The following is a 21,762-nucleotide window of genomic DNA, read 5'->3' on the forward strand; positions in this document are numbered from 1 at the left end:
CAAACAAAACCTTAAAAAAGGGGGTTTTGTCTTAATAATCTCTATACACTTTGAAAATTTGTACAGTAACCTTTGGACTGTTGTTTATCTTGAGATGAATGGACACTCACAAACATTCATGCCCAGGCCAGGATTCTAACCCAGGACCCCTGACGTCACCCAAGGGGGCCAGCAAATTTCTATAATTATTCTATGACTTGATATACAAAAGGTACTGAAATCATCAAAACTGAAACTGCTTACAATAATCTGATTTTATTAAAAACAACTTACATAAAATATTCATATAACATAATACAATAACTACTATCTGTGACAAAAATATTGAGCTCTGAGTGCTTGTAAAATTGTACTCCGTGGGTGGAAAAAAGTCAAATATACCTCACTGGAAAGCTTCAAGTATTTATTTTTTAGTAAGTGTCATCTAAAAATTATTCTTCATTGCATTTTCATATTTTAATGAAAAATTCACTAAAAAGTGTAGTTTTTTCTTCCAGTTTGCAAGAATGGGGAACTTAACATTATACAGTTCATAATCCACAATTGATATAATATTGAGATTTTATGTACCTGAAGATGGATTGTTTTTGCATCTCTGCGGAAGAAATCAATTGCCGATCTTCAATAGATGCTTCAAAAATTGAAATTTTAGGCAAACGTGCAATTTTGAAATGCGTAATTGCAAATTCAATTAAATTGTAAAAAGTAGTTTATGACACATTTAATCCAAATCCAGAAGTTTAACATGTGTATCTCAAGTATGACCACCGATTTAAATTATTATTGACCACTCCTAATATGGTAAACGTGCGGATGACGTATGGCGAGATGGGCCAATCTCAGACTCCGCGGGCTGCAGGTGACTTGCACAGTGTTGCCGCTTCGCTGCAGCTACACAGTTTACGCTGCAGCAATACTGGAAGTGCATCCTGTTGGTCCGATCCAAAACATTGTGGCAGTTTAAAATAATGAATAAACAATTATGAATGAAATACATTTTCTTTGTATACTTTAGTTATTGTTATATTTTCTAGTTTTTATCCAATCTTTATAGGAACGTCATTTTCTTCGTATCATTTTATGTCGCTCATTTAAAAAGAGTAAGTGCAACGATAAGCTTGATTTGATGAAGGCAATGAAATATCTTACAAAATATTCAAACCTGCAACTGCTGGCTTCGCAGTCTCCTCTGTATATAAAAATAACGTGCCTGTGATGTACAGCAACAGTAACTTCATAACAAAGGAAAACAGCAAGAAAAAGTGCATGTAAGGGATCTTATGTATTTGTGCGAGTTCAGGCTATATGGTAGGAACACAAGAGTGATAAAAGAAAATCTGCATTCGTCAATTACAGCATCTGAACAAAGCTTCTCTGTGCACAACAATTTGCTTTGTAACCATAACTTTCGGCTTACTTTCCATGTCAAAGCTGCTGGCTGAACGCAAAGTTTAAAGAGCTGCCGGCAGCGTGTGGCAACAAAGTGCACTTTGCAGTAGCAACGAGACTAAAAACGCGCGAGCTGGTTGCCAAGAGAAACAATTCTGTCTATCATTTTCAATTCGCACAAAATGAAAAGATAAGCCATAAAAATTTGATTTTTATTCCATGCTCATTATTTAGATATGCTTTGCATCGCCATTGGGCTGACCACTACAGAGATTGCAACACTGTTATTAAACATTAATATTTAATATTGGCTGTTCCACAAATGATATCAACACTATATATGGCCGAGATATTTACACAAAAACAAGCTTCAATCACAAGAAAATTTTATATTTTTATGACTGGTTTTCAAGAAGCTACACACGATTGAATTTGACTTACATAAAACACAGACGAAAAAACTACAATTTTACAAACATTTTTGTTTGAATCGAGAACAGACAGTTAAAATCAATTTTTCTTGCTTTTTTCTAAAAGTAGATACTTGTAGCTTTCCAATGAGGTATATTTGACCTTTTTTTTCTCCCACGGAGTACAATTTTCCAAGCACGTAAACAGAGGGCTCAATATTTTTGTCACGGATAGTAAGTTTCATTATTACTCCACTAGGTAGAGGCAAAACTAGCTAAGCTCCCTGTCAAAGGGGGTAAGGCTTAAATTAGAACCACCCACGTCTGGACTCCCTTCTGTTCTCCTGCCACATCAGCACCATTGTTGTATGATTGGTCTCTACAGTTTTTTATATTAACCCTAGAAAGTTAACGCGTCGTCTGACAAGACTATGCACGTAACACTGTTTTCTTGTTTCACCCCCATCCACTAAAATGTTCCGCTCCCATCCCATCTACCTTAATTTGGATCGGAGAGACTTGACGGGAATATCGGTGTCCTTTTACAAGCATTCCTTCAGTGTGTTTTTAATTTTGCATCATCGGGCAGACGAAACGTTAAGTGTCTACGTACACCATAAGAACTTCGTAAGATTTTTGTATCATCCTGAATGTGGAAATGCAAAAAAACTAATGCAGATGCTCAATAACAAGGAAAATTTGTGCATTCTGACCCTCAAGCAAGAGGAGGATCAACAGATTTTTCTGCTGCCGTTGCTTCAAAGCTATGTGTGGTGAACATCAAAGTGTTGTTTTGAGTGCACACGAGACTTATAAAAATGTAATTTTGCATTCCTGCCATGCTATTCATGTATTTTGAAAGAAAATACTATCATTTGTAGTAAATAAAATAGTTTTTGCAATATTTAGGCTGCGTTTTAATTCTGAAGAAATCAGTAGTCCATCAGACGAATGTTTAGCTTTAACGTTTGGCACAGGACACGTTAGCTTTCTAGGATATAAGCTTTAACGTTTGGCACAGGACACGTTAGCTTTCTAGGATATAAAGACCTCTCCTTTGGGGTTTTATTCAGAACCGAGTTAGTTAGGGTTAGGGTGATACCAGTCTTCTCGCAAACAGTAAAAACAATTAGTAAAGCTTTAACTTGACTCAAAGTACATGTCACACACAGTGTAAAACAATGACCTTCCTCCCCTAGTTTTGCCTCAGCTCTAGAAGATTCACTTTGTAATCCAATACTGTTTGTTCTTTGCTTACATTCACTAACAATCCACAAGCACATACTTATCTCTAAAATGAATTATATATATATATATATGTCTTGTTCATACATGTAGTGTCAATGATACTTATTTATATAAAAATATGTTTATTATATTCATTAATATATAAAAATATTTTTGATTAAAGTGCTACCGTCTGATCCTGAATATATGTTCTCTCATGGATTTTCAAGCAAAGAAAAAGTGCAAAAAAGAAAATATACTAGAAAACAAATGCACACGTTACTGTTAATGGACACTGCCATATTGTAAGTGCATCTTAGCTTTTCCTAAAAATAATAGATCACAAGTACTAGGATAGAAAGTAGTCATAAAATTGTCTCAACATGCAAAATGTGAGATGAAAAAATAAAATAAGGCAACAGGTACATACATAACATTAAAGTAAACAAAATATTCCATATATAATCAGAGTAGACTGAAATTCTTTTAGCACCTAAATATCAGTATTTTAAAAAAATCTAATAAGACGCTTGTTGTTTCTCTCCAAGCTTTGGCTTTGACGTATCACAGGCAGTTTTATCAATGACATGACAATTAGAAATTGACAGATCGGGATCAATAATACTTAACACGTTTCCCACAAGATGAAGAGAGCCTGCAACGAGAACGTGTATCTTTTGTGCATGACAAAGATCTTCCGGTGGCGTAGGAAAACTTCTCTCCTGTGGGAGTGGGACTCCCTCATGTCTTCCTTGTGTGATGAATGATAAAGCATCTTGAATGCATGGAAATAAGAATACTGAAGGTTTCTTCTTAGGTAAATGTTCTGAAGATCTTAACATTTGTATGACCAATTCCTTGTTTCTTTCACATTTTAACAGTTGACCAGCTAACGATTCAGTGAAGTTGGCATGATCTGGAATATTATAAATACAAAATCAAATTATTCAAAAGACATAAAAGGCCATACTGGCACTTAAAATGGAAATTTTTTTATGCAACAAGGGTATTTTGCAAGAAGTCTTGAAGCTTTTCTGGTGATGAATGGTGAATAGATTCTCTCGGTCTATTGACCAGGTGACTTCTGGAAAGGTTTCCGAACTTTTGAGAGCTAACGCCACTCATCTTTCCACAAGATGAAGAGAGCATGCAATTAGAACATGTATCTTTTGTGCATTCGTATTAATCCATACGATTATATTTTATTTAAAGTCTCCCTGGATGCTTCATGTTGACCAGGGCATTCACTTGTTTATCTCAGTTGTCTCAACCTCTGTGGTATGTGAAGAATGCACAGTGTTGTGTTATGCAAACTTCCTGATGTATTCAGGATATAGGAAGTTCCATCAGCCTGTGGAGTCAGCTGTTTGCAATAGAGGCAGTAAAAATCACGATTCGGCATGAAGGAAGGTCTCCACGGCCTGGGTGATATAGAGGTGAGACAGACTGAGAAGGGACTAACTTTTGATTTGGATTGAGGAGAGAGAGGAGCATAGAGAAAAGGAGTTGAGGGAAAGTGAGGCAAGTCCTGGTCAAAAAGCAATGAAGCCTAGAGAGGACTTAGTTCATTTTATTCTTCGAATTTATTCATCACTCTTCAGATACAGGTAATTATCCTAACCCACCCAGCCATGATTCAGGTTCGAAGGTTCATAAAAACCCAATGAGTGACCATTGTCTTTTCTAATTGTTAAGCTGTTTAGTTTTAGTTGCACCTTTCGCACTGCCAAGTGTTTGACTTGTCATGTTAATGACGAGTGCTCTCATCATTGAGGATGAAGGATGATAAGTTACATCACCCATTGTGGGAGTGACTGGTTTTCATCCCCATCATTCTGTAGACTGATACACATTACAAAGATCTCTATTAGACCTCCATGTTCTATGCTGAAGATGAGAGTGACATTAATTCTTTCCAGAACTCACCTGGTTGATAGCCCAAGAGAATCTGTTTGGAAGGGTATTCTGTAGGGCTGAGGTGATACCAATGGCAATGTGTCACTATCCTTATTAGTATTAGTTGGCTTTCATCTACTGATACCAGCTGATACCTTTCCGGCACTGCAGTCTTTTGCAGGGTCCGCAAAAAAGCAGCGCAGCACTTTCTAATTATCCTGGAAATTAGGCAAACTTCAAAGTTTCCATTTATTTTGCACCAATTTTGCTCCCCACCTAAGTCTTCTTGATTTAATTATTCTAATAATATCTGGACATGAATACAAATTATGTACTTCTAAATTATGTAACCTTCTCCACTCACCTGCCTCCTCAACCCTTTTAGGTCCAAATATTTTCCTAAGGATCTTATTTTCAAATACTCTCAATTTATGTTCCTCTTTCAATGTAAGGGACCAAGTTTTGCATCCATATAATACTACAGGCAAAATTACTGTTTTGTATATTTTAACTTTTAGTTTCTTAGATATTAAACGAGAAGACAAAAGTTTATGAAGAGAGAAGTAACATGCATTTCCTGAATTAAGCCTACTTTTTATTTCCTCCTTAATATCATTTTTATTTGTTAATATTATTCTTAAGTACTTGAATTTGGAATCTGGTTCAAACGAGTTGTTATCAATAATTAGATTTTGATTATTACCTAACACTTAGTTTTGGCCTGTAAGCATATATTTAGTTTTCTCTTTGCTAACTTCCAAACCTCTCTCTTTAGCTGCTTTGAAAAATATTTTAGCATTATTCTTAATTGTATTTATATCATCCCCTAATAAGTCTACATCATCTGCATATGCTAACAACTGAGTCACACCGTTTAATTTTAGTTCTTCGTTAGTTTCTTTTACCTTCCTAACAACATATTCTTAAGCAAAATTAAAGAGCAATGGAGATAATGCATCTCCTTGTTTTAACCCATCATGAATTATAAGTTTGTCAGACACATTAATACCCACACGAATTTTACTTTCGGTTTCACTGGTGCATACTTTCATCATATTAACAAGATTCTTAGGTATTCCGAACTCGACTAATATATTATATAATTTATGAGACACAATAATTTATATCTTTTGACTGAAGCATATGCTTTTTTGAAATCTATGAATAGCTGATGGACACTTTGATTATATTCCCACTTTTTCTCAAGTGTCTGTCTGATGAGAAAAATTTGATCTGTAGTTGATCTGTTACGTTTAAATCCACATTTATAATCACCTATAATTTCATTAGCATATGGGGTTAGTCTTGTTAAAAGAATGTTAGATAATATTTTATATGTTGTTGAGAGTAGAGACATTCCACGGTAATTATTGCAGTTCATTTTATCACCTTTTTTAAACACAGGAACAATTATGGATTCTATCCACTGTTGAAGGATTTCTTCTTTATTCGACATTAAACAAATTAATTTATGAATTTGACATATTAATGAATTTCCACCATATTTAATTGACTCCGCTGGTATTAAATCAATGCCAGGTGCTTTGTTATTCTTTAGCCTTTTAATAGCATCTTTAACTTCAGTCAAGTTAGGTTCTGGAACTAAAGGTTCTGCTGTGTGAACTTCATTTACTCCTGATTTATCTCCTACATGAACATTTTAGAGGTCATTAAAGTAGTTCTTCCATCTATTTAAAATATCACTTGGATCAGCCAAAAAATCACCGTTTTTATCTTTTATCAAGTTTACTTTAGGTTGCCACCCCTTTCTAAACTCATTTACACCTTTATATAAATCTTTGATATTTTTGTTTTTGCTGTTTGTTTCAATTTCACTAATTTTGCTTTTCAAGTAATCTCTTTTTTTACTTCGAAACGTGCAGTTAACTTCTTGCTTTATTCTATTATAATTGCTTAGATTATTTGTATCATCAAAGTTATTTAACCACCTAAGTCTGGCCTGATTTCTTATTTCTATTAGATTATGACATTCGTTATCAAACCATGGCTTACTTTTTCTTGGTTTATGGTATCCTATACTTTCTTTAGCTGCTGATTCTATTGCATTACGTATGTGCTCCCAATTCTTATTTACGTCTGTTTCATTTATATTTTCATCATTTAAATCCTGCAAAACATCAAATCTATTTGATATTTATTTATTTATTATATAAATAAATGTTAAGTTATCAAAAATATGCATTTTGTATGGTATTTAGGGGTATATTAAATGTGAGTGTTTTCAAATGAAGTACTCCCCCAGCCCCACTTTCCATTTTTTTTTCCTAGTTCTGTAAAAGGTTCATATCCTGGTTAAATTACACAATGTTTGAAACTATAATATATTATTCCTAATGCAATATTTTCTACTCTTTTGTCTTTATTGTTTCCTGAAGTGAAATGAAATATAATATTTTTGGACGCAATAACTCTGGCAGTTAGAGATACAGGTCACTGACTTGTTACTTGAACGATTTGGTTTATTTTACTTCATATTTCCGTAGCTCATCTGGAAAGGGTTAACATCTTGTTTTGTGGGTCTTCCTGACATCAGTATGAGAAATTTAATATGTTCAATATTTTTAAGACCCAAAAATATGGAAATGTTTTTTTGACAAAAGTTATGAGCTCAAAATATGCAGGCAGGCAAACACTTGTAAAAAGTATCTGTTTTGGATGAAAGAGTTGATCAGCAAGGAAAGTAAAATACAATTTTTAAATAAAGTATTATGTAAAGCAGATAAATGGTTAGTAAATACCACTGAGGGGAGTGAGTTTTGAGTTTAAGTCCACTTTATGCACAGTAAGGCTAATCGGGACTGGACGTACAGTTTAGTGTGGGATCTGAACTGCTACGTGCCTCCACCGGGTATCGAACCCGGCGACTGAGTGGAATAGAATATAAAAATTATTCTTCAATAATTGGGACAAAGAAAACGTGCTAATTTTAACACTGACGAAAACGAAAAAATCTATAACTATGATATTGAGAACTGGTTCATTTGATATTGAACAATGCACATCCCTCCAATCATCTACAAAGATAAATTACAGAGAAGTATATGATGGTCCAAACCTGAATGTGAATTCACTGTACTGGTTATGACATTTGGGCAGAAAATCACAAGATCAAAGCCACACTGCATCAGTGGAGTCAGAAGTAGTGCCGAATCTCGCTCCCTAGTTGAATTGAACACCAGCACACTGTACACTGAATTGTTCCTAAATAGGATAAAAAAAAAATTTAATTAATGTTAACAATTGGTAATCATTGGTCAATTAGGTTATGATATTTCAATGGTTAGAAATGTCACCATGGTCAGAAAAACAAAGGCTGGGAGAATGTATGCACTAAAAATCTGGTTGTTGTTGACGTTATTTCTGAAGTTGAATTATGTTATTTTTTGGCCAACTCGCATCTACTTTACCCTACATGACTAACTGAATATCAATTATCTTTTAAACAATCAGATAATTACTAGTGATGTGGGAATATAAAATTTTGGTCGATACTGATAACAGATATTCTACCAATCTGATACAAATTCCAAATGGTCCTTGAAGAACCTGAATAGGTCACTGTCCAGGTGACTGACGTGCAAAAGAAGTTGTATATTTATTGGGCTGAGCCAATACCGATGCCAATACTCTCACTGACATACAACGATGCAGATAACTGAAAATTGTAATAATTAAAAGTTGTTCAAAGTATTGATTAATACTTATTTGTAATACTTATTTGTAACTATTCCACTCTTAATTATATGCATTAATTTACCAAGATTGCTTTAAAATATTAAAAATTATGTCACAATATTAAACTACATGTTATCACAAAATTGAGTTATTCAAACAAAAGTGGTGTAGAACAAAATGAAACTTCAAATTTTGCATAATTTCCAGTATCGGCCGGTATCGGTAAATAAATTCCTGCCGATACTTTCTGACACTGATACATCGACTGAGCCATAATATTTACATTTATTTTTTTAAAAAAGTAGGGCAGGGAGATTATCCATAAAAATCATAACAAAACGGCAGAATTTTGCAATAAATTATCAGATATTTAAAGATATATCAGATCGGTAAAATAATTGGTAATTTTACCGATAAACCTAAGCATCATTATGCCTATTTCAGCCAAGACTGATAGAATACCGATTAATCTCTCCCATCCCTATAATTACTAAACCAACTGAATGAAGGATTTGGGAATCAAAAGCATACTAACTTGCTTTCCCTTTTCATGGCACTTGCTGCATCTCTGTACCATTGAACACACACTTCAATGCTCTCTGGCGTATGGGCACCATCCAGGAAGTAGACAAATGGACCAGATTTGAGAATTTGAGTCCGTCCAGGCCAAGAGCACATGCTTAATCCAGACAGCATATTTTTTGTTATTTGGCACGGTTCAGCATACGGCACTTTAACTCCTTCACCGTTTTCAGATGCATTCAGTACCTTTGACATCATGTTTCTAGCTATTAAAATAAAGAAAAGTCAATAAAATAAAGTAGACGGATACAGAAGTTCTTTGATATAAACTAAGATATTATCGTTAATGCAAGACTTGTCTAAACTATGTCCGTAATATGAATAATTGTATTTAATGGAATCCAGGTGAACAGAATTGGTTTATATTAGGGATGAGACAATACTGACATCAACTGAGTTTGATTTTTATGTTCACTTTATGTACAGAAGGCTAATTGGGACTGGACCTACAGTGGGATCTGAACAGCTACGTGCCTCCACCGGGTATTGAACCAAGGGCCACTTGAGTGCAAGGGAATGACTTACCGGTATGCCATCGAGGAGCACCCAATACTGACACCAATGAATCAATATCGGCCGATACCAGTGGTATTGGTTCAAATGTAATCACCAATAACAGTTGTTACTTTTCTGGAGCTCATGGATTTGGTAGGGTCTGCAAAAATGCTACACACCGAGTATGAATCACAAATTGCAGGCATTAAAACAAAAAATACAGACTTTACTCACCGATTTTTACATACCAGGATGAAAAAAAAATGACCTTTACTGATTTTACTTAACATTTACCAAACTCATTTTTTTAATCTGTTTTCAACATAAGTTGTTGATGTATATATGAACTTCCAGAGTTATCATATTTTGATGGATGATCTCAGCCATAAGTATTAAAAAAAAAAAAAGGTACGGCACATTTAACATGTATGTGGGGAAGGGGGAGCATGTGGAGGTAGAACCCCACATTCAGTGTCAGCGATCTGTGAAGGTGATGTGATCAGCACCACTGTCCTGTCACCTTTGAAGTCCGCAGGTTGCCTCCAGGTAACCATTTATTTGAGGTTGGGTGAACAGAGCTGCTCCATGCAGGGGCATTTCTGGAAAATTTGCCACATGAAATCACCAAACCCAGGTCTCCTGCATGGAGACCTACAGACTGGTTCACAAGAGCCCTAACAGTCATAAATATATATTGAACCATATCCATGCATAAGTGACTATTGGGCTCAACCACCTTATAATTTGGTACTGAGTGCCAGGACAGCTGCACAGTGGCGATAATCAGATAATAATTAATGTGGTCTAGACATAGATTGTGTACATTTATCCCCATCTCCAATCACATTCAACAATAATCTATTCCAAATATACCATTATAAATTACAATTTCTAGAGGCAGGGGTAAATAGATTTTCTCATATTATTTTCATTTGAGTGAATATAATGCCAAGTGACGCCTAAGGTGACACTAAATGTTCATAACTCCATACACATTACACTTTCCTGTCACTAAATATCCACAAACAATAGATTTTGGTTTGGTTTTTATAATGTATATAGACAACAGGGGCAGCACCAGAAAATTTTGACCGGGTGGGCAGGATCCATATATTGATAAATTAGGGTGGGCAGATACAAAGTATAGATGAATTTAACCAACCAACCAAATTGGATGAAAGTTCCAATTTAGGAAGAAGTTATATAGGTTCAAGCATATAGGTTAAAGTCGCTCTTCTGTAAATCCTAGATTTGGGCCACCTTAGTGTTGACTTTCCAGTGAGTATTATTTTATCTACAAAAAGCTGATTTTCAAGTTCCAGTTACGAGTCACCTAACTACTTGTTGTAAGTGTACAAGTGGTATAATAAGCATTTATCTAAAACTTTACAACCTTGGTTGGATTCTTCCTAAACCTACCTTGAGATGGGTTTCATTGTAGACCATTAGTCTCTTCATGTCCATGACTACAGGAGTATAGGGTAAAAAGAGTTACCAGGAACGTAACAATTAATTACCACTACATACTATTTAAATTAAATATTTTTAGGATTTCAGGAGGCTTCAGCCCTCTTAGCCCTCTCCCTGGCTATGTGCCTATCTTGACCCCTCAAATATCTGTTCAGGGTTTTCCCTTCTCTATCATTTCTTGTGTCAGTCTTGCTTGATATCTCCCTACTTCTCTCTCATTTAGGTCCCCCTTCCTTTCATTGCATCTGCCTGACCATGCTTTCAACTGCTGTGTACTTTGCTTTGTGTAGTGGATACATTGTCTTATCCCTTGAGGTTAAGAAGGAGTTTTCCACATAACCTACTACTTTATTAAGTGAACGTACAAATAACAGCAGTTGTACTGCTTATTTCCTGCGAAAGTTATGACTTATTGAAGAAATTATTTAGAAATGCAAAAGGCAGTGAAAGTTATTAGGATACAAGAAGTATTTATATTTGTGAAACCAGCACCACCCATAGGAGAGGGTCAAGGCTTTGTTCTACATAGAGGGAAAATGCCTAGCAGCAAAAATATTCGAAACGTAATTTTAGCATAACTGGTGTAGGCATAGTGGATCAGATTTCACTTTAAACTGTAGGTCCAGTCCCCATTACTTAAAAAAAAATAATCAAAAGACTCAAATGTTATTTTAGCATTTTAGATTTGGAAAGCAAGTTATGCCAAAATTCGACTTTTACAGTTGCACAAGTTTCAACTGTCCTCTATTATTTGCCACTATTAATGTCCTTTACAAAACTAAATACCTTGTTTCTTCTTTCCATACAAGACATATGCTATGTGTACATTATACAAGGTAACCAAAAAGTTCTTGCCGTTTGTGACGTCCCATTAATCATGCGCTCACAGAGAGGAAACGAAATGATGCACGTGCCTGCCAAGTGATCGGGAGTTAGTCTGACCATCGACTGTCAGTAATACAGGTACGTTGCACACACACAGCAGTCATAGCTCGTCCAGTGTCGAAGAGAAATGGAGGTATCGAAGTAGCTTGTTTGCGTGTGTTTGTTGTATGACTTTAAAGTGGGCCTGTCAGCTGCCGCATCAAGTTGCCGCATTTGTAAGGCATTTGGGGAGAATGCCATAAACGAACGCATTGCCAGGCATTGGTTCCAGAAATTCCGTTCGGGAGATGTGAGCCTTTCGGATGAACCTCGCAGTGGACGACCACATGTGTTGGATGACGAGGCCCTGAAAGCAGCCATCAAGGAGGACAGTGGTCTAACGTGTGATGAACTTGCAGAAAGGTTCCATGTTTCCGCTGAAACAGTCAGACTGCACCTGCAGGGGATAGGGAAGTCATACAAGTGAAGCAAGTGGGTACCTCACACATTTGTCAGCAGCCAACAAGGAACGAGTGACAGCCTGTTTGTCCTTGCTCACTCAGCACCTGAACACACCCATATTTGATCGCTTGCTCACCGGTGACGAAAAGTGGGTCATCTATGACACTCCCAAGTGTACCAGACATTGGTTGTCGCCACCATTAGTGAATCGCAAGAGAGTGCTGTTCCTGCACGACAATGCCAAGCCACATGTGGCAAAGAGGACCCGGGAGACCCTTCAGCAACTTGGCTGGGAGACACTGTGCCATCCACCATATTCACCAGACCTTGCACCAACAGATTACCACCTGTTTCATTCCCTCGACAACCACCTCCGTGAGAGATCCTTCGCAAATGAGGGAGACCTGCGGTACGCACTCACGGACTTCTTTGCATCCAAGCCCGCCGAGTTTTATCACCAGGGTATTGTGCAGATGCAGGAACATTGGCAAAAGGTGTTGGATGCTGATGGAGATTACTTCGAAACCTAAAGGTACGTACCGTCCACTGTATTGCTCTTTGTTTATCACTGCTCTAGAACGGCAAAAACTTACAAGAATGGTGACGGAAGGTATGTAAACATCAACAACAGTGAAGATGTATTTTCTTTGTTTTCTCCATAATTCAAATGAATGATCTTGAATAGAGCAGTTTTAATATTGTGAGTTTTTAACTGGAAAGATTTCTGCTTCCTGGATGAGGGTTAATGAATGATCCTTTTACTTGGCTCACAGGGATTATACAAATTGATAAGTGCGTATGAATCTTTGAGAAACTTTTAAAATACACAAGGAATGCACAACTTTTGATCGTTCTGCATTAAACTTTCCCAGTATAAAATCGAGAATTTTCACACAAGATACTACTGAAAAATTATAAAAATAAAAGGAATTAGCGCAAAATGAATACTGAAAATCTATGCATTTACGGAAGTGATCACATACTGAAGTAAATTTTCATGTAGCCAATGCAGGAAAAGAGATGCTCGAAAGGGCTCAATAGAAATATGAATAGCATTTGGGAACACAAATTCTTTTACATACCGTATTGTAGAAATTACTTTAGACCAAAAAATTCATCATATTTGATCATGATAGATACGTAGCAATTCTTCTCTTGCTCATAGCACATTAAAACTATTGGAAAAAGTTTCATTTATTTACAATTATCATATCACCATAAGTGTCGAATTTAGGAGGGAAAAGCACTTTCTGCCCTCCAAATTCTGCAAGAAATAGGCTATGTACATTTTATATTTAAAAATATATAGTTCTCAATCTTACCATTTCCCTAAACGTTTGTATGAAGTTGCTACACTATGATTATTACCACATTATCGAAATAAAACATCCATTACTCAAAATGCTAGGATAAGGAAGCCTCGAAGTTCTTTTTCATACCACATGGAAGTAACGTGTATTTGTTTACGTGTTTGGTTGTTTTAAGATATTTGTTCCATTCAGTATGATTTTGTACTCTCCACCTCGGAATACGCACCCTTTGGCAATAGCCAGATATTGCACTACTTCTAGCCACATAGAAGTGGCCGCAGTGGCTCAGTCGGTAACGCGTCTGACTACCATGCTAAAGGTCCCGGGTTCGATCCCCGGCCGGTTCAAATCCGGGAACTTTTCTAACGGTGGAAGCGGCCCCGGCGCCTACCCAGCGTCGAATAACATGGGTACCTGGGGGAAACCCTGGGGGGTAAAGGCGGTCAGGGGCGTGATGCTGATCACATCACCCCCACTCACGACCGGATCAAGAAAGTGTGGGGCGTTACCCCCCACACCCCCTATACGCCTTCATGGCGTGGTGCTATGCACAGGGGAACACCTTACCTTTTTTACCTAGCCACATAACTATTAACTAGATCATGTTTCAAGTTTTATAAGAGATAAATTTGACAGGTATTATTGATCAACATATTTTCTACCGATTTTCCTTTTCTTACTCAGTAAAGTAACGTAAATCGAAAAACAGTGAATGAGCGAAACTTCTAAAATAATTTGTGACGCTTTTTAGTGTGGACAATATTCATAAAAAAATGTTCATGGAGTCAAGACAATAAATTACTTTTTCTTATTGAAGCATTCATATTTTCCTAAACAATTACATCTTGAATTTGTTTGGGTGGACAATCGGGTGGGAAGAGGAATTTTTGGGTGGGTGCTTGCCCACCCTCACCCACCCATCGTGCTGTCCCTGATAGACAAATATGGCCATTATCGACATCCCATCAGCATTATCCTGCTTCATCTTGAATTATTAGTTCCAAGAGTGCAGTACTGTTCAATAACCTACCATACTGTCGTCGAAAGAGAGAGGAACAAAATATTATTAAGCAAAGTGAATGCTACCTCCACCGATATTTTACAAATAATTTTGAAAGCCTGTAACATGTAAGCAATGCTGGGAATTCTTAAGTTAAAGTTCAAAATTAAAATGCAGACAGACAAATGCAAAAAGCAGCTGTACTTCTTTACCTTTCCCTTCCAAATGACTTCTCATCCAAAAGTTAGCCAACTGCACAGCCAGGGAAGCATTCACCTGCTGAACATGCACCGAGAAAGATGATGACTCTGTCTCCTCAAAGACACGTGCATCCAGAGGAGGTGCAACGTATAAGTCACACTGAAATCAGTAAATATTAATCATAGATTTGTAACAACAAATTGATTAACAGTTTAGAGAGTGCCTTCATACCAAAGTGTAACTAATCAAATGCAACCATATACAGCGATGTGAATTACTGAAATACCAGCATCTCATTGGTTTACATAGTAGCACGTGTCCGTATTACTCACTAGTGGCAAACTAAATAATGTCTTTTTTTAAAAAAACCTTTTAAAAACACTAAAAATGTTTACTTACATAAAATAAGAAAGAGGGAGATTATTAGGAGAGATCACAAACCTATGAGTAGAAATGTTTACGAGGCCGCCTACATTTGTAAGGAAAGACACAAAAAATTGAACAGGGAAGATGGGAATGTTGACGAAATTTGGGTTAGAATGTTTAAAAGATGGGAAGAATGTAAAAAGAAAAACAGAATTGGTTTCCATGTTACGCCAGAGGTTTTCCGGGCTGCTCAGGAAACACGAGACTTCGTGTTGGATATGATGTAGGCTTCGAAGGAAAGGAGGGGGGGGAGGGAAGTGGAATACGTCAACAACTTCCTGCACTCTGAAGAGAAACAGACATTACTACGTAAGTAAGCATTTTTAGTGTTTTTTAAAAGTTTTTTTTTTTTTAAAAAAAAAGACATTATTTAGTTTACCACCAGTGAGTAATACGCACACGTGCTATTATGTATTCACAAACCAATACGGGGAGAAATGTGTGTCTGTTCCAAAAAATAAGGGTTAAATTGAACAATACTATTAACAGGATCTGGTTTTTAAAAGAATGCAGGAAGATGGACGATATTCCCAATTTTCTAAAATGGGGGTATAAACAGTTATCGAGTAAAGTGTTGGAACAAAAAGGAATCTTCAAAAAGGAATGGTGGGGAAAAGCATCAGGGAGGCATATGGAATAAACATTTTACAATGGTATGTTTTACTCACTATCAATACAGATAAAAATATATAAATGTCTTACGTGAGTGAGTAGAAATGGTTCAAAACAACGTTTCGGAAGTCTGTACTACTTCCTTCATCAGGTAAATAAAATAAAAAACTTTAGGTGCCAAACATGGTACCGCGTTGTCAAATCGTAAGTTGAGGATTCAGGTTGAGGATAAAAAAGGTAAAAAACTTACTGTTCTACCCATCACAGTGGGAGTGCTATAATAGGGGGCTATAATAGGTTGCCGATTTTTATTTGTTTTAGTTGTGTGGTTTTTGTTTTTAACTTTTTTAATCAGTGAAGGTTTTCATCGGCGTTTTTATGCTATCACAGTAAGTTTTTTACCTTTTTTATCCTTAACTTACAATTTGACAACGTGGTACCATGTTTGGGACCTAAAGTTTTTTATTTTATTTACCTGATGAAGGAAGTAGTACAGACTTCCGAAACGTCGTTTTGAACCATTTCTACTCACTCACGTACGTCATTTATATATTTTTATCTGTATGTTTGAAATTACACTTACAGCTAAGCGGAACCTTAGATGAGATAACATGGAATAGGATAGAGGAAAGGCACTCAAAATATATTGAAACCGCAAAAAGGAATAACAGGAATAAAATTAAGGGAAAATTAACAAAAATCGGAAAAGAACAAAAAGGGGAAAAGAAGGGAAAAATCAATGAGGATGAGGAGGGAAGGAAAGGTAACCTATTAAATTTAACTAATTTTGAACTCCCAAAGGATTTAATAGAAATAATGGAAAAGGGGCAAAAGTTTGCAATAGGTAACGAACAGGTTAATAAGGAAGATTTTATTATTGCAGCGGAAGAAATAGGGATAATAACAGATGATAGGAACTATAAAGTTGAAGCCAAACAGAGAATTCATGATGTAATAGAAGAACAGATTAGGATAAAATGTGAGGAAAAGGAAAAAAGAGGGAGGAAATAAGATCGATGAAGGGATACATAGAATGTATAAGAATAAATTAGAAAATGCCAAAAAATGGGTCAAAGAGAATAATGTATTTGTGATTCGTTCTGATAAGGAAAATAAAATGGTTGTTATTGATAAAGAAGAATACAAAAAGAAAAATGGAAGAGTGTTTTTGTAGTAAGGATTATGAAGAAGTAAAACAAAACCCAATCAATAAGATAAGAAGGGAAACAAAAAAGGGGATTGAAATCAGTTTAACTATCCCGAGATCAATAAAAAAGAAAATGATAGAAGACTGAAAAAAAGGAAATATTCCAACAGCCTTCGGGATACCTAAAAAACACAGAGAGAATTCCCTTGAGGCCCATTATCCCAATGCTTTCGCATCCTGGATACAAATTGGCAAAAATGTTGGTTAAGAAAATTAAGGAAGTATGAGAAACAACCGAGTACAGTATCATAAATTCATGGAAAGTAAAAAAAAAAAAGATTGAAAACCTCAAAATCAATAACTACGAATTTGTAAGTTTTGATGATGTAAATTTGTACCCAAGTGTTCCTAGGGAAGGTGCGGCTGAATGTTTACAATGATAGTTGATGAAATAGGGATTAGATGTTGTGACCGCCTGGTAGTATGTAAGGTGGTTCCACCTTGTCACCAAATAATTATTTTTTTTTTCAGTGGGAAGATTTATGTAGAGAAAGAGGGGTTGGCTATGGGGAACCCTGTTTCTGGGATAGCATGAAGAATATTTTTACACTATATTGGGAAAACAGCTATCGAACAGGTGAAAGGGGAAATCAAATATTTTGGGAGGTATGTCGATGATATGCTAGTAATTGGGGGTTAAAAAGGGCTAAATACTATGTTCCAGGCTTTGAGCAAGCAAGAAGATCGAATTAGGTTCATTAGGGACAATATGGTAGAAAACGAAATTCATTTTTTAGGTCTTAAAATTACAAACACAAAAGAAGGACTCAGGGTGGGTGTCTTTCATAAGGCCCTAGCAGGGGATCTGTATATAAATAAAGAATCAGAACATGCAAAAAGAACAAAAAGTAGTCTTCCTAAACTTTTACATTAGAGCAAAAAGACTTTGTAATCACAAAGAAGAGCTAATAAGAGGATAGGAAAAAGAAATGAAGATACAAAAGAGAGCGTATAAAATTTGTGATAATACGGAAAGAGGAAGGAAAAAATAAGTAAGAAAGTAGGAAAGGAGGGAAAAGGGGAAGAAGATAGGAAATATAGGTATGCAGGAATTCCGTATCACAAAGGAATCTCGGAAAGAATTGAGAAAATATTTAAAGAGTATGGTATAAAATGTGGGATGAGGGCTCCCTGTAGTATCGAGAAACATTTCACAAAGTATACGAGGGAAGGTACAGAAAAGAAAAAAGGTATTTATAGAATACGATGCAGTTGTAATAAAGAATACATCGGACAAACCGGTAGGAATATGGGCATAAGGTGAAAAGAACATGACAAAGATATTGAAGAGGGAGTCCCCAGAACAGGCATCTCTGAACATATTTTAGAAAAATCCCATAAAATAAGAACGAGGAAGGTTATTAGGAGAGATGACAAACCTAGAAGTAGAAATGTTTACGAGGCCCCCTACACTTGTAAGGAAAGACACAAGAAATTGAACAAGGAAGATGGGAATGTTGACGAAATTTGGGTTAGAATGTTTAAAAGATGGGAAGAATGTAAAAAGTAAAACAGAATTGGTTTCCATGTTACGCCAGAGGTTTTCCGGGCTGCTCAGGAAACATGTGACTTCATGTTGGATATGACGTAGGCTTTGAAGGAAAGGAGGGGGGAGGGAAGCGGAAGTGGAGTACGTCGACAACTTACTGCATTTCGAACAGAACCAGACATTACTATACAGATACCATTATGGACGACTAGAGGCGAGACTTTTTAACAGTTTAGGAGTAGACATCACATTTCATCTTCGGGGTTGCTTAATGGGAGGAATACAGACATTGGAAGTTTTTATCAAGGCTTAGATAAGATTTACAAATCATTTTTTATGTCCAAATGTACCTTTTAACCTAATCCTTGTTTTAAAATAGTGATGCTGCATGTAGGATACTAATGCCAAGTGATGAAGAATGGGAAAGTAGGAACCCCGAAATGTTGCTCAACCAACATAGAACTAACTACTTGCTAAACATAAGCATTTTTAGTGTTTTTTAAAAGTTTTTTTTAAATACATTATTTAGTTTTAATTGGTTTGCTATTAAGTAATATGCATCACTTGTCACTTTGGCATGAAAGCACCCTTAAAGAAAATAACATTTAAATATAGTCTAAAACTTGAGAGGAAGAATCATTCTTATGCATCTAAATTTTCACACATTGGTCAGGCAATTATGAATCACCCTGTACATATGTGTTATTCATATATTCAAAATAACTGTATCAGCATTCTTTACGTTAAAAGTACTGTAAAAGTCACAATCGGTCCTATACAAAAATGCAGATATATTTTAATACATAATTCAACACATTTGAAAATAAAAATCTAAATAATATTGTAATAATTGTTAATCAGTGTACGTCAATATGTACAGCAAGCTATTTAAGTAACATCTCAATAATTTGAAACTGCAAATAATGCAATTATTAATAAGTTCACAATTAGTCAATAACATCCACATTCAATATTATTAGTATTATTATAGCTATTTATCGTTTACTATAGTGCAGGAGGCCTTAGAAAGAGCGCTTCGCAGGCTAACAGCAGACGTCGCTCGCACACTATTGCCGATACTCTCGTGTCGTTTGCTCCTCAGCCGAACAAACAGGCCGAGGTAGCAAGAGGCAGAGGTCACTCACCCTTCCAGAAGGGAGCAGCGAGCTAACTGTGGCAACCGAACTAGCTCATTCACAGACCTGATTGGTTCTCGCAGACACACCACCATTTTGTCGTTTGCTGCAAGCTGGCGAAGCGATCTTTCTAAGGCCTCATGGAGTATATCTTCAGACAACTGGAAGCTGAATTCTTCCCATTATTCCCCCCATAAATATGGCCATGGTTACATACTTACACCAATTTCTTGGGCTCTCTGCTCAAGAACTTCCGTGGCTTCATTCTGTTGTTCAGTCACAGTGAATGCAGGTACACCTGGCTTCATAATACCAGCCTTCTGCCATGCTATCTCTTCCAAAGTGTCTCCTAAAATACTCGTATGATCTATACCTAGAGATGTTATCCCAACAACAGCAGGATGCCTGAAAATTGAAGCAAAATATCCACTTTGTATTATAATGATCTTTTTCAGCTTAAAATAAAATAACCGATAAAAACTACTGAGTTACATCAGTACAAGATATACTCGCTCAAACTCATTTAAGTCTCCCACACTCATAATGGAATGATTTCAAACCTAATAAGCAGCACTGTCAACCTAAAACACACACATGGAAGGAAACCACTCTGTGCAATTACAATTCTACAGGGTGGACCAAAAGTCGCAATACATAGGAAAATCACATTTTGTTTTTAAGTTTTTCTATTTATTTATTTTTTAAAGTGTTCTTTCTAATGCGTGTTCATCAAGAGTGGAAGAAACGTATTGCAAACCAATGGTAACCATGTAGAGGATATTATATGAAAACATTGTTTCTTATCACAACATATTTATTTGTCCTATGTATTGCGACATTTGGCTCACCCTGTAGATCATAATTCCGTATATTACTCTGTAAGACTCAAATACAATATTTATGAAATTCTTAGTTTTGGACTTTTAACCACTGTGTTATTTTTAAAAATTACCAACGTTTCGAAGGCTGATTCTGCCTCCTCTTCAGGGTAGTGTGTGATCTACTAAATCACATTGCAATCCCTGGACACATGATGTGTTTGGGGATGGTGTCTATATAGAGAATAAATTGTTGCCTTGTAGGATTAGTCTCGGTGGCAAAGGCTCCACCTCATCTGTCGGTTACAAGGACCTCTTGTACATGAAGTTGCCAGGGAGAGTTATGAGTGGCCCAGGCTCCACTTCGTCTGGTGGCCATGTCAAGACAGATACATCTCCAACCCTGCCTTGGCCAGTCGGCATACAAATGAGGATCGGTGTAGCACATGCACTGGGAGCACTGTATGTCCACAACCATTCAGAGTCTGACAGTTGTATGTAAGCGGCTCTGAAGGAGCATTACATTTTTTGGGGTTGATTCCCAAGGGTATGAATCCTTTGACAAGGTGGAGCCTGGGCCACCACAAATTAATCCTCCCTGGCAACCTATATAGAAAAACAGTCTTGACGTGACCACCAGACGAAGTGGAGCCTGGGCCACTCATAACTCTCCCTGGCAACTTCATGTACAAGAGGTCCGTCATTGACACGACGAGGTCGAGCCTTTGCCACCGAGAATAATCCTACAAGGCAACAATTTATTCTCTACATAGACACCATCCCCAAACATACCATGTGTCTAGGGATTCCAATGTGATTTAGTAGATCACACATTACCCTTTAGACGGAGGCAGAATCAGCCTCCGAAACGTTGGTAATTTTTAAAAATAACACAGTGGTTAAAAGTCCAAAACTAAGAATGAATAAATCACCACTGATCAGCTACAAAGAAAAATATATATGAAAGTATCTACAGACCAAAATGTAAAATGGATACACCTGTTGGCAGACTTGCCTAAGCAATTACAAATATCATATCACAGTGTGATAGGTATGTGTACATCATTGATCA

At 36.3% G+C, this 21,762-nt stretch overlaps 1 protein-coding gene across 1 annotated transcript in view; it reads right to left on the reverse strand.

Moving 5' to 3' along the window:
- Positions 1–235: 235 nt before the first annotated feature.
- Positions 236–21,762, reverse strand: part of LOC145977787 (folylpolyglutamate synthase, mitochondrial-like) — a 41,628-nt gene continuing 20,101 nt past the window's right edge. Inside the window, exons 4-8 of the mRNA XM_083110070.1 lie at positions 20,094–20,277; positions 15,014–15,161; positions 9,154–9,406; positions 7,999–8,144; positions 236–3,942 (exon numbers count right to left, since the gene is read on the reverse strand). Of these exons, the coding sequence (XP_082966196.1) occupies positions 3,545–3,942; positions 7,999–8,144; positions 9,154–9,406; positions 15,014–15,161; positions 20,094–20,277 (1,129 nt within the window). The 3' untranslated portion in view covers positions 236–3,544. The remainder of the gene's footprint in view (positions 3,943–7,998; positions 8,145–9,153; positions 9,407–15,013; positions 15,162–20,093; positions 20,278–21,762) is intronic.

The sequence above is a fragment of the Lepisma saccharinum genome, chromosome 23 (genome assembly GCF_977018435.1).
Source record: "Lepisma saccharinum chromosome 23, izLepSacc3.1, whole genome shotgun sequence".
In the NCBI taxonomy this organism is placed as follows: Eukaryota; Metazoa; Arthropoda; class Insecta; order Zygentoma; family Lepismatidae; genus Lepisma; species Lepisma saccharinum.